This window comes from Catharus ustulatus, chromosome 29 (genome assembly GCF_009819885.2).
Source record: "Catharus ustulatus isolate bCatUst1 chromosome 29, bCatUst1.pri.v2, whole genome shotgun sequence".
Taxonomy (NCBI): Eukaryota; Metazoa; Chordata; class Aves; order Passeriformes; family Turdidae; genus Catharus; species Catharus ustulatus.
Genome location: NC_046249.1, coordinates 90150 through 106466, shown reverse-complemented (window position 1 = coordinate 106466; position 16317 = coordinate 90150). Strand labels below are relative to the sequence as shown.

The 16317-nt window shown below is 52.0% G+C and overlaps 1 protein-coding gene and 4 long non-coding RNA genes across 7 annotated transcripts; all 5 read left to right on the top strand.

Annotated features, from left to right (window-relative positions):
* The first annotated feature begins 3873 nt into the window (after positions 1–3873).
* LOC117008536 lies at positions 3874–4404 on the top strand. The gene is made up of 4 exons (XR_004420327.1): positions 3874–3912; positions 4007–4034; positions 4129–4296; positions 4376–4404. It is a non-coding gene; the product is annotated as an uncharacterized LOC117008536 (long non-coding RNA).
* A 14-nt stretch (positions 4405–4418) lies between these two features.
* On the top strand, positions 4419–9110 carry LOC117008534. Its single transcript, XR_004420325.2, has 3 exons — positions 4419–4457; positions 7703–8846; positions 8941–9110. It is a non-coding gene; the product is annotated as an uncharacterized LOC117008534 (long non-coding RNA).
* On the top strand, positions 7177–7650 carry LOC117008535. Its single transcript, XR_004420326.1, has 3 exons — positions 7177–7201; positions 7296–7462; positions 7546–7650. It is a non-coding gene; the product is annotated as an uncharacterized LOC117008535 (long non-coding RNA).
* A 205-nt stretch (positions 9111–9315) lies between the features above and the next one.
* On the top strand, positions 9316–10794 carry LOC117008533. The gene is made up of 3 exons (XR_004420324.2): positions 9316–10355; positions 10458–10499; positions 10594–10794. It is a non-coding gene; the product is annotated as an uncharacterized LOC117008533 (long non-coding RNA).
* Positions 10795–11146: 352 nt separating this feature from the next.
* Positions 11147–13538, top strand: LOC122149466 (protein sidekick-2-like). Of its 3 annotated transcripts, none has more exons than XR_006163127.1 (2): positions 11147–12194; positions 12667–13538. XR_006163127.1 is itself a non-coding variant. In XM_042780052.1 (2 exons), the coding sequence occupies exons 1-2, from the start codon at positions 12135–12137 to the stop codon at positions 13481–13483; spliced, it is 417 nt and encodes a 138-aa protein (XP_042635986.1). In that variant the 5' UTR covers positions 11147–12134; the 3' UTR covers positions 13484–13538. The 3 variants fall into 3 exon arrangements, 1 of the variants encoding a protein (XP_042635986.1); XM_042780052.1 differs by having other exon boundaries at positions 13127–13538; XR_006163128.1 differs by lacking the exon at positions 11147–12194 and adding an exon at positions 12201–12589.
* Positions 13539–16317: the final 2779 nt, after the last annotated feature.

Below are 16317 nucleotides of genomic sequence, written 5' to 3'. Positions count from 1 at the left end.
TGACATTACAAAAGCGGGGGCAGGATTTTTGTTTCTCAGGGAAAAGGGACTGTGTTCTTCTGCAGTGCCCAGTGACTGAGACAGGGCAAAAATTCCCAACAGTGCGGGATATCTCCCAGATGCAAACTTTCCCCACTTAGAACCCTGTTGTGCTTTGAGTGCCAAAAGCCTCCTCTAAACTGACATTAGGAAAGTGGGGACAGGATTTTTGTGTCACCGGTAAAAGGGCCACTATTCGTGTCCAATGACCTGGACCTGAGACTCGGCTTCTGCCTGCCATAATTCCAAACGGATCGGGATTTCTCCCAGACCCAATGTGCCACCACTTAGGACCCTGTCTGTTCTTCGATTGCCAAACACCTGCTCTTTACTGACTTCACAAGCCCTAGGTGCCTTTGGAGCTACAAAGGCCTCCTCCAAAGTGATTATCTGAAAACTGGAAGGGTGAGTTTTCCTTCAGCTGTGAAAGGGCCAAAGTTTGTGTTTAGAGGTCAGTAGCCGAGACCTGGCTTCTGCCTGCTAAAATTCAGAATGCATCAGGATATCTCCCAGATCCAATCTGCCACCATTTACAACCCTGGGTGTCTTTGGAGTGACAAATGCCTCCTCCAAATTCTATGTATCTACTGGGGGAGTTGAGTTTTGTTTCACAAGGAAATAGGTCACAGTCTGTGTCCAAGGAGCGGGCTTCGGCTTGCTAAAATTCCAAACGGATTAGGATTTCTTCCACACACATGCTGCCACCGCCAATAACTCTGACTACCTTTGGAGTGACATACTGCTCTTAGGAAACTGGAAAGTCGAGGTTTGTTTCTAAGGGAAAAGGGCCAATGTTCTCACCCATGACCCCGTGCCCGGGACCGAGCTTCTGCCCGCCGGAGTTCTGAACAGATCAGGATTTCTCCCAGACGCAAGCTGCCACCACTTAGAACCCTGGCTGCCTTTGGAGTGCAAAATGCCTCATTTAAACTACTGTCAGGAAACTGGGCTGGTGACTTTTCTTTTAGAGTAAATTTGGCTACCTTTTGTATCCAGCATTCCAGACCTTAGACCGGGTTTCCGCCTGCTACAAGTCCAAACGGATCGGGATTTCTCCCAGATCCAACCTGCCAGCACTTAGAATTCTGACTGTCCTTTGGAGGGCCAGATACCTCCTTCAAAAATGATATCAGGACACTGGGAGGGTGAATTTTCATTCACAGGGAAAGAGGCCACCTTTTGTGTCTAGGGCCCTGTCCTGGTGACTGTGCTCTACCCGCTGTAATTTCAAACGGATCAGGATTTATCACAGCTTCAAGCGGGCTCCACATAGAGTCCTGACTGTCTTTGCAGTGCAAAATGCCTCTTTTAAACTGCTATTATGCTTCTGGGAGGGGGAGTTTTGGTTCAGAGGGCAAAGTGCCAATGTTCTCGTCCAGGGCCCTGTTCCTGAGACTGGGCTTCCGTCTGCTACAATGCCAGACAGATCAGGATTTCTCCCAGACACAAGCTGCTAGCACTTAGAACCCTGGCTGCCTTTGCAGTGCAAAACAGCTCTTCCCTACTGATGTCACAGAACTGGGTGGGTGAGAATTACTTCATAGAGAATTTACTCTTTTTCTTGTTCTTTTTTTAAAACATAGATAGCCCTGAATAGAGGTCTCTGTGACACACCATTCTTCTCGTTCCTATTCTCGTCCATCCTAGTTAGTTACACGCATAGTAAGTTGTTGCATTCACTAAAGACTAATTAGATCACCTAATAAATTCTCTCTGTTACCTAGCTATGCTGCTGAAATGCAAAGTTTTATTTCTGATGCAATTTTTGCCCCTTTTTCTGAACGCACTTGTTGTAAAAAGGGAAGTATTTGTGGTTTCTATAAATTTTTTTGTATTGAAAACTGACTCACCTTTCTCTTGTTGAATTTCCTCACCTGGAATTCAAGTCTGAGGAGCCAAACAGCCACCATTATTCTGAGGCCTTTTATACCTCATGGGATTTGCTCCTCCTTTTCCTGCAAACCAGGGGCGGTCCCAATCAGGGGTATATTAACCTCAGCCTTTGCTAGTGGCCTCCATGCCGTCTCTGGGAATCAGCTGGGATAAGGGTTCTCCTCTCATTTCAATGCAGAGGGTGTTTCACCTTACCTCAGTTTGTTTTTTAGCAGATGCTTTTGGGCATCTAAAGCAGAGACTTTGAAGATTCAGTGAAGAAAATTGCATTAAATACAGTTGACATTTAAGTTCATAGTTTTGGGTTTTGTGTTCAGAGGTTATTAGGTGCTTTTGTAATTTTTAGTTGTGTTCTTGGTTTTTTTTGTTTTTTAGGTAGAATACAGCTTCCTGAAATTTTAGGTGAAGTATGACACCTGAGATTTTTTTTCAGCACCTTTGTCATATAACAAAAGGTATCTGCTCTGTGTTAAAGATGTTTGAGATTGAAGTTGCAGGTGAGTAAAGGGAGGACTGTGACCAGGAGAGGGAGGGTGAGAGGGCTATCCAGTTAGGAGTTACCTTAGAGCGTGGGTGGGGGTGGTTTGAAGGCAGTACGGTGTAAAATGTCCATTGGTGGGCCCTCGAGACTTTTCACAAGCGCGGCAGATGTATTCGCACATCTTACAGCACATGAGCTCACCCACCTCACTCACAGAAACGCCACCTCACTTTGTCTCCTCCTAACCCAGGTGCCCATTGTAACAGCCACAACCTCAGGCTCTGGCTGGAGCTGGAGACTCAAGGACCCCAGCATGCTCAGGAGAGGGTGAGTAGCTGACTTGTGGGGATTTGGCCCACACAACACTGCTCTTCCTGGGAGCTGTGGAATTATGTGGTTTTGGCTAATGTGCTCCTCAGAGCATACACCGATGTTTGGTTTTCTTTAGTGTAGGTGACTAAGAGACAGGAGCCCGGCAATGGCAGCGATGTCCCGGACATCGAGGGAACCTCGCTTCGCGCCCAAACCGGATTCACCTCTCTAGGTGTCTGACAGATAAGCAAAGGGCTGTGATTCACAGAGGGGATGACACAGGGGTGGAGTGCTGGGTCTGTAATTGTCAGGAGGGATTTCTGAGGCAGCTTTGGAGACAGGGATGTCCAAGAAGCAGCTCCTTAGGCCCCATGAGAGGCAAGTCTCAATTTGATCTCAGTGCTGAAATTGCACAGGGTAGAGCAGTTCTGGTGGGTGTCATGACACTTGTTTATTGTGCACTGTGTGTCTTTTGAGTGTGTTATATTACATGTCCTGAGTCTAAGCCCTTTAAGGGGCGTATCAGAAATTCTGGGCTAATTTTTAGCCTCTGCTTTCCTTGGCCTGGTGCTGGCCCATGGGAGCGTGGGCTGGCATGGTAATCGCATCTCTGCTTGGAAGCATCCAGTCTGATGTCTTTTAAGGTCTTCTTCTGAGCTGTATTGACAGCTGTACACCACAAGGGTCCATTACAGAGGTTTAGGATGTGAAAGAATGTGAAGATAGGGAGAGGATTCTGACCAGAAATTTCTCAGGCATTCATCTCTTCAGTTCTTGGGATTAATGCTTCTGCTAGCATCTTCTTCCAGCCTCATCATCGCCCCATCAGTCTCCACCCAGTCATCCCATCTTGCATTCTCTCAGTCCTTGTGATTCTTCTTCCTGCTGGGAGATTTTTTTTCCCTCCCCATGTCCTCCCCTTGTTTGTCATGTCCTGTGTCACGTGTGCCTGCACACATTTGGCCAGGAGCTGCTCTGCCCTGTTGTGTAGACTGTGTGTAGGTGTGCTAGAACCAGTCCTAGGGACTTGCTTTTGGTGATGTGGGGTGGGGTTGGACTCTAGTTGAGATCTGCAGATTGATCCCAGATCTCTGGAGGGGTTAGGTCGTCCCGCAGCACTTTGACTTTTGCCCTGCCTCTGTTTCAGATGCAGATGGATCCAAGTTGAGGACAAGGGCCCCCCCTGGGTAAGGGATTTGCCCCGACCAGTTCAGTCACAGTTTGCCTTTGCAGGGGCAATGTTAACAGTGACTGTGTTACAGCATTTCTCTTTGTTTTTAGGAAATGAAGCTGGATATCAGCAGGCCAGGTGAGCAGTTTCTGACGGTCTGAATCAGTTGTTTTTGCTCAGGTCTCAATCTCTGGTGCAGCTCTCAGCATTCATTGTTCTTTGTGTGTTTTAGGCAGTGCCCTTGAACTACCCTGAGATGGCTCTGCCCAGCTGACCAAGAGACCCAGTTCACTGCTCCTGTGAGCCCTCCAGCAGTATTCCAGGACTCTGATGAAGCCTTCACCTTCTGCAATTTGAAGATACCAGCTGGGTGGCCTTTGGCAAGAGCCAAGCAGTTGAGGTGAGACTGGGAGTTTGGGAGAAGGTGTTTGAGTCCAGTCAAGTTTCAGCCGTGCCACATCACCTTGTCTCTTCTTAAGCCAGGTCTATTTTGTGATGATGGCATCAGACTGAGTACAGCTGAAATGTGTGACCTGAGCACCTGGGCATTCTTGGGAGATGGTGAGTAGTGAAATTATCAGGTTTTGCCCTGTATGCTGCTCAGAGCATGCACTGATGTTTGGTTTTCTTTATTGTACCTGACAAAGGGAAAACTGCCCAGTGATGGCAGGAATTTCCCAGATGGTGAAGCTTTTTACTGCACACCTGACATGGATTCTCATACCTGGATCTCTGACAGATAAGTGCTGGGCTCCAACCCACAGAGGGGATGGGAGCGGGATGCTGGGTCTGGAATTGTCAGGAGGGATTTTTGAGGCAGCTCTGGAACTGGGGATATCCAAGAAGCAGCCCCTCAGGCCCCGTAAGGGGAAGAGTCTCAATTTGATCTCAATGCTGAGTTGCACAGGGCAGAGCACTTTCTCTGGGTGTCATGTCACTTGTCTCTTGTGCAGTCTGTGTCTTCTGTGTGTGTTGCATTGTATGTCTCTTACCTTAGCCCTTTGTGGGGCCTATCAGAAACCCTGGGCTCATCCATAGCATCTTGTGATCTCTGCATTCATCAACTTGGCTCTGCTGCCCTAAAACCTTGGACTCATTTGCCATCTGAATCTCTTCTCTTTTGAGGAGTATCCAGTCTGTCTTGTAAGGTCTTCTTCTGAGCTTTATTGACAGCTGTGCACCGCAAAGTTCCATCACTTCAGATTGGGTCTTGGAAGAATGGGAAGATAAGAAGAGGATTCTCAGGCATCCATCTCTGCAGCATCTTCTGAAGGAAATCATTCTGCTAGCAGATCTTTCGAGCCTTGTCAGCTTGCTGTCAGTCTTCCCTCAGGTCATCTCATTTTGCATTCCTCATGTCCTTGTGCTCCTTCCTACTGATGAGATTATTTTTTTCCTCCTCCTGTCATCTCCTCGTTTGTCATGTCCTAGTGTCACAGGTGCCTGCAGTGCATATGGGTCTGTAGCTGCTCTGCCCTGCTGTGTAGTCTGGGTGTAGGTGTGCTAGGACCAGTCCTAGGGGACTTGATTTTTGTAATGTGGGGTGGTAGCTTGCACTCTAGACATCTGCAGATTGATCCAGATGTCTGGATGTGTTATGTTATCCTGCAGCACTTTGACTTGTTCTCATACCATCCTTTCAGATGCAGATGGATGCCAATCATGAGGACAAGGAGCCCCACCTGGGTAAGGGATTTCGCAGTTGGTTTTGGATCAGGTCTCAAGTCTCTGGTGCAAGCTCTCAGCATTCATTGTTATTTGTGTGTTTTAGGCAGTGCCCTTGAACTACCCTGAGATGGCTCTGCCCAGCTGGCCAAGAGACCCAGTTCACTGCTCCTGTGAGCCCTCCAGCAGTATTCCAGGACTCTGATGAAGCCTTCACCTTCTGCAATTTGAAGATGCCAGCTGGGTGGCCTTTGGCAAGAGCCAAGCAGTTGGGGGTAGTTTGGGAGAAGGAGTTTGGGTCCAGTCAAGTTTCAGCCATGCCACATCACCTTGTCTCTTCTTTAACCAGGCATAGCCTGCTGCAGCAGTGTCAGCTTCTGAGTGTGGCCGAAGCCTGACCTGAGCCCCTGGGCATTCCTGGGAAATGGTGAGTAGTGAAATTATCATGGTGCTCCCTGTGTCCTACTGAGAGCATGTGCTGACGTTTGGTTTTCTTTATTGTAGCTAAAAGACAACAGCCCAGTGGTGGCAGGAATTTCCCAGATAGTGAAGCTTTTTACTGCACACCTGGCATGGATTCTCATACCTGGATCTCTGACAGATAAGTGAAGGGCTCCCACCCACAGAGGGGATGTGAGCAGGATGCTGGGTCTGGAATTGTCAGGAGGGATTTTTGAGGCAGCTTTGGAGCTGGGGATGTCCAAGAAGCAGCCCCTCAGGCCCCATAAGGGCAAGAGTCTCAATTTGATCTCAATGCTGATTTGCACAGGGCAGAGCAGTTCCTCTGGGTGTCATGTCACTTGTCTCTTGTGCAGTCTGTGTCTTCTGTGTGTGTTGTATTGCCTGTCTCTTACCTTAGCCCTTTGAGGGGCCTATCAGAAGACCTGGGCGTATCCGTAGCATCTTGTGATCTCTGCATTCATCATCCTGGCTGTGGTGCCATCAAACCTTGGTCTCAGGAGCTTGGACAGGCATCTTAATCTGTTCTCTTTTGGAAAGCATCCAGTCTGATCTCTTTTAGGATCTTCTTCATAGCTGTGCACCTGAAGGATCCATTATATCAGATTGGAACTTGGAAGAATGGAAGATAAGAAGAGGATTCCCAGGCATCCATCTCTGCAGCATCTTCTTGGAGGAAATCATTCTGCTAGCATCTTTTTTCCCACCTTGTCAGCTTGCTGTCAGTCTTCCACCAGTGCTTGTGGTCCTTCCTCTTGCTGAGATATTTTTTTCCCTCCTTTGTCATCTCCTCATTTGTCACGTCCTGTGTCACGGCTGCCTGCATGCATTTGGGTCGGAGCTGCTCTGCCCTGCTGTGTAGTCTGGGCACAGGTGTGCTAGGACCGGTCCTGGGGACATGCTTTTTGTAATGTGGGGTGGTGTTGGACCCTAGATGAAATCTGGAGGTATAAAGTTATCCTGCAGCATATTTGACTTCTATCCTCCCTTCCTTGCAGATGCAGATGCATCAGTTCTGAGGCTGTGGGCCCATCCTAGGTAAGGGTTTTGCCCTGATCAGTTCAGTCACAGTTTGCCTTTGCAGGGGATGTGTTAATGGTGACTGTGTTATAACACTTTTCCTTGCCTTTTGTTTTTAGGAAATGAAGCTGGGTATCCACTGTCAAGGGGAAGCAGGCCAGGTGAGCAGTTTCTGATGGTCTGAATCAGTTGGTTTTGCTCTGGTCTCAATCTCTGGTGCAGCTCTCAACATTCATTGTTCTTTGTGTTTTTTAGGCAGTTCCCTTGAACTACCCTGAGATGGCTCTGCCCAGCTGACCAGAGACCCAGTTCACTGCTCCTTTGAATCCTCCAGCAGTATTCCAGGAGTCTGATGAAGCCTTCACCTTCTCCTATTTGAAGATGCCAGCCGGGCTGCCTTTGGCAATGGCCGAGCAGTTGCGGTGAGTCTGGGAGTTTGGGAGAAGGAGCGTGGGTCCAGTCAAATTTCAGCCATGCCATATCACCTTGTCTCTTCTTAAACCAGGCCTACCCTGCTAGGACAGTCTCAGCTTCTGAGTGTGGCCGAAGCCTTTCACCTGAGCCCCTGGGCATTCCTGGGAAATGGTGAGTAGTGAAATTATCAGGTTTTGCCCTGTATGCTGCTCAGAGCATGCACTGATGTCTCCTTTTCTTTATTGTAGCTGACTAAGGGACAACAGCCCAGTGGTGGCAGGAATTTCCCAGATGGTGAAGCCTTTTTTACTGCACACATAGCGTGGATTCTCATACCTGGATCTCTGACAGATAAGTGCTGGGCTCCAACCCACAGAGGGGATGGGAGCAGGATGCTGGGTCTGGAATTGTCAGGAGGGATTTTTGAGGCAGCTTTGGAGCTGGGGATGTCCAAGAAGCAGCCCCTCAGGCCCCATAAGGGGAAGAGTCTCAATTTGATCTCAATGCTGAGTTGCACAGGGCAGAGCAGTTCCTCTGGGTGTCATGTCACTTGTCTCTTGTGCAGTCTGTGTCTTCTGTGTGTGTTGCATTGCCTGTCTCTTACCTTAGCCCTTTGAGGGGCCTATCAGAAACCCTGGGCTCATCCATAGCATCTTGTGCTCTCTGCATTCATCAGCCTGGCTCTGGTGCCATCAAACCTTGGTCTCAGGAGCTTGGACAGGCATCTGAATCTCTTCTCTTTTGGAAAGCATCCAGTCTGATCTCTTTTAAGGTCTTCTTCTGAGCTGTGCACCTGAAGGATCCATTATCTCAGCTTGGGTCTTGGAAGAATGGAAGATAAGAGGATTCTCAGGCATCCATCTCTGCAGCATCTTCTAGAAGGAAATCATTCTACTAGCATCTTATTTCCCACCGTGCCAGCTTGCTCTCTGTCTTCCCTCAGTCCTTGTGGTCCTTCCTCTTGCTGAGATATTTTTTTCCCTCTCTTGTCATCCCCTTATTTGTCACGTCTTGTGTCACGGGTGCCTGCATGCATTTGGGTCGGTGCTGCTCTGCCCTGCTGTGTAGTCTGGGCATAGGGGTGCTAGGACCAGTCCTAGGGACTTGCCATTTGTAATGTGGGGTGGTGTTGGACTCTAGTTGAGATCTGCAGATTGATCCCAGATCTGTGGAGGGGTTAGGCTGTCCTGCAGCACTTTGACTTTTGTCCTGCCTGTGTTTCAGAGGCAGAGGGATCCAAGTTGAGGACAAAGGCCTCTCCTGGCTAAGGGGTTCGCCCCAAGCGGGTCAGTCCCAGTTTGCCTTTATAGGGAAAGCGTTAACGGTGACTCTGTTACAGCATTTGTCTTTGTCTTTGTTTTTAGGAAATGAAGCTGGATATCAGCAGGCCAGGTGAGCAGTTTCTGATGGTCTGAATCAGTTGTTTTTGCTCAGGTCTCAATCTCTGGGGCAGCTCTCAGCATTCATTGTTCTTTGTGAGTTTTAGGCAGTGCCCTTGAACTACCCTGAGATGGCTCTGCCCAGCTGGCCAAGAGACGCAGTTCACTGCTCCCGTGAGCCCTCCAGCAGTATTCCAGGAGCCTGATGAAGCCTTCACCTTCTCCTATTTGAAGATGCCAGCCAGGTAGCCTTTGGCAAGAGCCAAGCAGTTGAGGTGAGTCTGAGAGTTTGGGTGAAGGTGCGTGGGTCCAGTCAAGTTTCAACCATGCCACATCACCTTGTCTCTTCTTAAGCCAGGTCTATTTTGCTAGGACCATGGCATCAGACGGAGTGCAGCTGAAGCGTGTGACCTGAGGCCCTGGGCATTCCTGGGAGATGGTGAGTAGTGAAATTATCAGGTTTTGGCCTGTATGCTGCTCAGAGCATGCACTGATGTCTGGTTTTCTTTATTGTAGCTGACTAAGGGACAACAGCCCAGCGGTGGCAGGAATTTCCCAGATGGTGAAACTTTTTTACTGCACACCTGGCATGGATTCTCATACCTGGATCTCTGACAGATAAGTGCTGGGCTCCAATCCCCAGAGGGGATGGGAGTGGGATGCTGGGTCTGGAATTGTCAGGAGGGATTTTTGAGGCAGCTTTGGAGCTGGGGATGTCCAAGAAGCAGCCCCTCAGGCCCCATAAGGGGAAGAGTCTCAATTTGATCTCAATGCTGAGTTGCACAGGGCAGAGCAGTTCCTCTGGGTGTCATGTCACTTGTCTCTTGTGCAGTCTGTGTCTTCTGTCTGTGTTGCGTTGCCTGTCTCTTAGCCCTTTGAGGGGCCTCTCAGAAACCCTGGGCTCATCCGTAGCATCTTGTGATCTCTGCATTCATCATCCTGGCTCTGCTGCCCTCAAACCTTGGACTCATTTGCCATCTGAATCTCTTCTCTTTTGAAGAGCATCCGGTCTGTCTTGTAAGGTCTTTTTCCGAGCTTTATTGACAGCTGTGCGCTGCAAAGTTCCATTACTTGAGATTGGGTCTTGGAAGAATGGGAAGATAAGAAGAGGATTCTCAGGCATCCATCTCTTCAGAAGAAATCATTCTGCTAGCAGATTTTCTAGCCTCGTCAGCTTGCTATCAGTCTTCCCTCAGTCATCTCAATTTGCAATCTCTGTCCTCCTGGTCCTTCCTGCTGAGAGATTGAATTTTTTTCCTCCCTCTGTCCTCGCCTCGTTTGTCACGTCCTGTGTCACGGGTGCCTGCATGCAATTGGGCCAGAAACTGCTCTGCCCTGCTGTGTAGTCTGGGCATAGGTGTGCTAGGACCAGTCCTGGGGACTTGCTTTTAGTAATGTGGGGTGGTGTTGGACCCTAGATGAAATCTGGAGGTATAAAGTTATCCTGCAGCACATTTGACTTCTGTCCTATCTTCCTTTCAGATGCAGATGGATCAATTCTGAGGCTGTGGGCCCATCCTAGGTAAGGGTTTTGCTCTGAGCAGTTCAGTCACAGTTTGCCTTTGCAAGGGGATGTGTTAATGGTGACTGTGTTACAACACTTTTCTTTGCCTTTTATTTTTAGGAAATGAAGCAGGATATCCACTGTCAAGGAGAAGCAGGCCAGGTGAGCAGTTTCTGATGGTCTGAATCAGTTGTTTTTGCTCAGGTCTCAATCTCTGGTGCAGCTCTCAGCATTCATTGTTCTTTGTGTGTTTTAGGCGGTGCCCTTGAACTACCCTGAGATGGCTCTGCCCAGCTGGCCAAGAGACCCAGTTCACTGCTCCTGTGAGCCCTCCAGCAGTATTCCAGGACTCTGATGAAGCCTTCACCTTCTCCTATTTGAAGATGCCAGCCAGGTAGCCTTTGGCAAGAGCCAAGCAGTTGAGGTGAGTCTGGGAGTTTGGGAGAAGGGAGTTGGGTCCAGTCAAGTTTCAGCCATGCCACATCACCTTGTCTCTTCTTAAGCCAGGTCTATTTTGTGATGATGGCATCAGACTGAGTGCAGCTGAAGTGTGTGTACCTGAGGCCCTGGGCATTCCTGGGAGATGGTGAGTAGTGAAATTATCAGGTTTTGGCCTGTATGCTGCTCAGTGCATGCACTGATGTCTGGTTTTCTTTATTGTAGCTGACTAAGGGACAACAGCCCAGTGATGGCAGGAATTTCCCAGATGGTGAAGCTTTTTACTGCACACATGGCATGGATTCTCATACCTGGATCTCTGACAGATAAGTGCTGGGCTCCAACGCACAGAGGGAATGAATGCAGGATGCTGGGTCTGGAATTGTCAGGAGGGATTTTTGAGGCAGCTTTGGAGCTGGGGATGTGCCAGAAGCAGCCCCTCAGGCCCCATAAGGGGAAGAGTCTCAATTTGATCTCAATGCTGAGTTGCACAGGGCAGAGCAGTTCCTCTGGGTGTCATGTCACTTGTCTCTTGTGCAGTCTGTGTCTTCTGTGTGTGTTGTATGTCTCTTGCCTTAGCCCTTTGAGGGGCCTATCAGAAACCCTGGGCTCATCCATAGCATCTTGTGACCTCTGCATTCATCATCCTGGCTCTGGTGCCATCAAACCTTGGTCTCAGGAGGTTGCACAGGCATCTGAATCTCTTCTCTTTTGGAAAGCTTCCAGTCTCATTTCTTAAGGTCTTGCTCTGAGCAGTATTGCCAGCTGTGCACCTGAAGGATCCATTACAAGAGATGAGGAATTAGAGGAATGGGAAGATAAGAAGAGGATTCTCAGGCAGCCATCTCTGCAGTTCTTGGAGCAAATCATTCTGCTAGGATCTTTTTCCAGCCTTGTCAGCTTGCTTTCCGTCTTCCCTCAGTGATCTCATTTTGCATTCTCTAAGTCCCTGTGGTTCTTCTTGCTGAGTTTTTTTGTCCCCCTGTCCTCCCCTCGTTTGTCATGTCTTGTGTCACGGGTGCCTGCACGCATTTGGTCTGGAGCTGCTCTGCCCTGATGCATAGTCAAGATAGGACAAGGTGCAGGGACTTGCGTTTTGTACTGTGGGGTGGTGTTGGACTCTAGGTGAGAGCTGCAGATTCTCTCAAGATGTCTGGGGCTGTCCAGCTATTATGCTGGGCTTTAAATTTTGTTCTAAGTTCTTTTTACCTTCAGTTTTCTGGGGTTTTGGGTAGAAAATGTGTGGGGATGTCTCTTAGCTCTCAGGTAACCACTCATTGACCTCCCGCTTCTGTCTCGCAGGTCCCCGAGGCAGATTTCCAGTTCTCATGCGCCACCTTTCATGGAACCTATCCCTCGATGTCGAGGACCAGCAGCCAGAGGATGCGGTCAAGCATCCTATTCAGCGTACCGTTTCAGGTAAGGGTTGCAGTTCGCTTACCAGCTGAAGATTGTGTGACCGTCTGTGTGTGAGAGTTTGTGTCCGTCTGCCACCGCTAGCGTATGCCTGTGCGAGTGTGCGTGGTGACTGGTTGTAATTTTGTGTGAGTGCGTTTTGCCTTTCAGGCTTTTCAACCAATTCTAAATTTAGAATAAAAATTCCCCAGCCAGGGTTTTTTTTTTTTTAATTTCCTCCCTGGCTGGAGTTTTTTTTCCCGGATCCCGGCCGGTCTGCGCGGTGAAGTTCATCACCAAAGTTTGGGCGCAGAGCGACCAGGGACCGGGGTTTTCGTCAGGCAGGGCGATATTTGAGGTTCCAGGGGAGCACAGAGAGCTGTGGTGTAATTGGGCGCTCGAGACAAGAGCGGTGGCAGGTGAGCCGAAAGTTGTGTGCGGTGGATAAGGGTTATGTTTTATGGGTTCTGATTTTCTTCTCATTTTATTTATGCAGGAAATTGAACTGTCATCAACTGTCATGGTCTAGAAGGACGATTATGTTCTGTTACTATGTATGAGGTTTTATTTTGTTTTAGCAAGAGGCAGAAACCCCCCAGTGATGCTGCAGCCGTCCCAGCCTTTAAATACTTTGGGGATGTGCTTGCCAGCATTCCCGAAAGAGCACTGGGAAAGCACCAGGAAATCACAGAACCGTTTAGGCTGGAAAAGAGCTCTGACATCACCGAATCCAAGCTGTGCCCATCCCCACCTTGTCCCCAGCCCAGAGCCCTGAGTCCAGGACAGCTCCAGGGACCCCAAACCTCCCCGGGCAGCTCCTTCCAGTGCCCGGCCTCCCTTTTCATGTGGGAATTCCTCCCGAACTCCCCTGGTCCAGCTCCCATCCCATTGCTGGATCAGAGCCTGACCCTATTGAATTTTGGGGTTGTCACCACATCCTCCATCCCGTTTTTCAGGGCAGTGACAGCGAGTACGAGGTGGACCCGGGGCACCAGAAGGCGCATTCCTTTGTCAACCACTACATCAGCGACCCCACCTACTACAACTCGTGGTGGCGGCAGCTGAAGGGCATCTGCCAGGCACAGGCTTACAGCTACACAGAGAGCGATTCGAGCGAACCCGAGCACACCCCACTCTCCAACAGCACCTCCACGCAGCAGGGCAGCCTGTTCCGCCCCAAAGCCAGCAGGACTCCCACCCCCCAGACCCCTGGCAATGCCCCCAGCAGCCAGCCTGGGACCCTGTACCGCCCTCCCAGCAGCCTGGCCCCCGGCTCCAGAGCTCCCATCGCTGGGTTTTCCTCTTTCGTTTGATATTTAAACAGAAGGGAAAAAAAAAAACCAACAGGAGAGGGGGGAAAAATTAGGGGAAAAAAAAGGAAAAAAAAAAAAAGAAAAGAAAAGCCCCAAGAAAGTAAGAGAAAAGGAAAAAGCAGCAAGGAGGAGGAAGGGGAGCAGCCCCAGGGGTTTTCTGCTTTCTGGGCAGCACTGGAGCTGGATGCCAAGGTCAGGTCCCCTCCTTGGCCAAAGTGTCACAGACTCCTCGGGGGAGGCTCGGGCTGTGCTGACATCACCCTTGGCACCCATGGGGGCCACCCCGGACCTGCTGCTGGACTCCAGTGGGTGCTGGGGGCTGGGTGAGGGGCTCCTGCCGTGCCAAACCCTGGCCCCTCCACTCGTGGCTCCCCCAGGACATGGGGACAAGCGGTGCCACAGAGACCCCAAACTAAAGAGGGCGAGAGGAGCTCTGCTGATCTCAAACCTCTGGATTTGAACCCTGCACTTGGCACCCCCACAGCCTTTGGGGGAAGGATCCCAGGGCACAATTCATTCCCCCCACTCCTTGGTGCCTGGCCCAGCACAACCCCCCCAGGAGGACCCAGGACTGAAACCCCCGGAGAGCCCCAGTGGGTGCACGTGGTGCTCATCCCCTCTGACTTTGCACCTCGGGGGCTCTGGGGAGGACTCGGATGAAGCAATTGGAGCCTCCCCTTGGCGTTTCTGGGGGTTTGGGGGTTTTCAGTGGGGTTTTGTGCAGAGGCCTGAGGGCATTCGGGGGTGTGGATGCCCGGGGGGGTCCGTGGCCATTTTGGGGTTTCTGCACAGCACAACCTCCTCAGTGCCTATGGGTGAGCCAGCACCAGCCTGGCAGGGCCGTGGCACCCGGCCTGAGCCGAGGGAGATGCCGATAACCATCCTGAGGACAAGAGTGTCCCCTCTCTGGCACCTTGCTCTGCCCCAGAAAGGGCCAGTGCTACGTGTCCGTGTGTCCTGCTGCCCCACTGGGCTCGTGGCAGCCCTGTGGCACCAGGGAAGGACCTGGGGTGCCAGAGGTGCTGGGTGGAGCCCAGAAGGGTGCAGGGAGCTGTGCTGGCCGTGTCCTGCATGTCCCCATCGCAGAGGGGGCTGGAGCTGCTGGGAAATGGGGGGTGGGACAGGACAGCCCTGCCAGCAGCAGCCCTGGCACTGGGGATTCTCCTGGGCTGGGTCACAGCCGCCCTCTCCTGCTCTGCCCTTCAGGCCTGGCAGGAAAATCCAGGTGAGGCGTTCAGGTTTCATCAGCTGTCACCAGCTGGGGCTGGGGGTGGGGAGGGCTCAGCACACCAGGTCAGTGCCAGAGGCTGCACAGTCCCTGTCACAGCACCTGGGAGCCACATCCCAGGCCAGGGGCTGCCAGGGGAGCATTGTGCAGGTTTTGGGGTCCCTGCTGCTCCCCCTTGGACTGGGAGGGTTGGGCTGCACTGGTGGCCTTGCTGCTGAGCCACAGTCACACTCTGTCCCCTCACAGTGTCCTCAGAGCAGCTGGCACTGCAGGTGGGTGACTCCTCTGACCCACCTGGGCAGCACAGCACCCAGGGCTGCCGTCCCCTCCTGGGGAGCCCCCAGACCCCACTCACGGGCACAGAGGGGATTCTGTGCCTGGCTGGACAAACCCTGCTCCTCATGTGCAGCTCAACTCCAGCCCCAGCCATCCCTGCTTGTGCAAGAGGGACCTTCCTCCCACGGGGCTGGGACACGGAGCGGCCAGAGACACGGGGCAGAGCAGGTCTGGGGAGTTGAGCAGCACAGAGGAGTTCCCAGAGCAAGGAATGCTCCTTGTGCAAGGGATGGCACCCGTGCAAGGGACATTCCGTGTGCCAGGCAGGCTCCTGGTGTCGGGGTTGATCCCTGGCTGAGGGCTGTGAGCTCAGACACATCTCCCATCCTGGGAATGCGGGGATGCAGCCCTGGATCCCACCCGTGAGGGATCTGTGTGCGCTTTGGGACAGCCCAGGCGCTGCTCACCTGCCCTGACCCAGCTCATCCCTGGCTGCCAGGAGGAGCCCGAGGTTGCAGCCACACCCGAGGCAGGTTTGGGGCTGGTGCTGTGCTGGGAGGTGACACTGCCGGTGCGGTGAGGAAGCTGCAGGGAGATGCTGCCCACGGCACCCAGCGTGTCCCGGTGCCCACCTGGCCAGGGCGTGGGCGGGCAGAGCATGCAGCCGGGATCCTCTGGGCAATGCTCCGCCCTGGGTGAACTTCGGGGAAGGGGCTGAACCCCTCGGCTGTGCCTGGGGGTCTCTGGGGTTACTGGGGCGGTTTCGGGCAGCAGCCAGCGCTGGGGATGGGGGATTTTGGGGGTGTGCTTTGTTCTGGCATCCTGGGGTGTCCGGACAGCGATCCGCAGCGTTCAGGGAGAGCTCCCCGCTGTCTCGGCAGCGTCGGCAAGACAAAGCTGGCAGGCGCTGGCAGCAGGAGGAGGGGATGGGGCTGCCGCGAACTCGGGCGCTTTTCCAGCAATGCCCCGCCCACGCGTGAACCACCCGCGGGTGAGCTGCCCACGTGTGAACCACCCACAGGTGAACCACCCACAGGTGAGCTGACCACGTGTGAACCGCCCACCGGTGAGCTGCCCACAGGTGAACCACCCACAGGTGAGCTGCCCACGTGTGAGCTGCCCACAGGTGAGCCACCCACAGGTGAGCTGCCCACGGGTGAGCCACCCACAGGTGAACCGCCCACGTGTGAACTGCCCACAGGTGAGCTGCTAAGTGTGAACCACCCACGGGTGAGCCGCCCACGGGTGAGCCATCCACGGGTGAAACAGCCACGGGTGAGCCATCCACGGGTGAAACAGCCACGGGTGAGCTGCCCACGGGTGAACCGCC

Excerpts from the sequence above, each read along its gene's own strand:
- LOC122149466 (XM_042780052.1), top strand. The coding sequence starts at position 12,135 with ATGTCGAGGACCAGCAGCCAGAGGATGCGGTCAAGCATCCTATTCAGC. Across the intron at positions 12,195-13,126 it reads TATTCAGCGTACCGTTTCAG|GGCAGTGACAGCGAGTACGA; the intron begins GTAAGGGTTGCA and ends CCCGTTTTTCAG.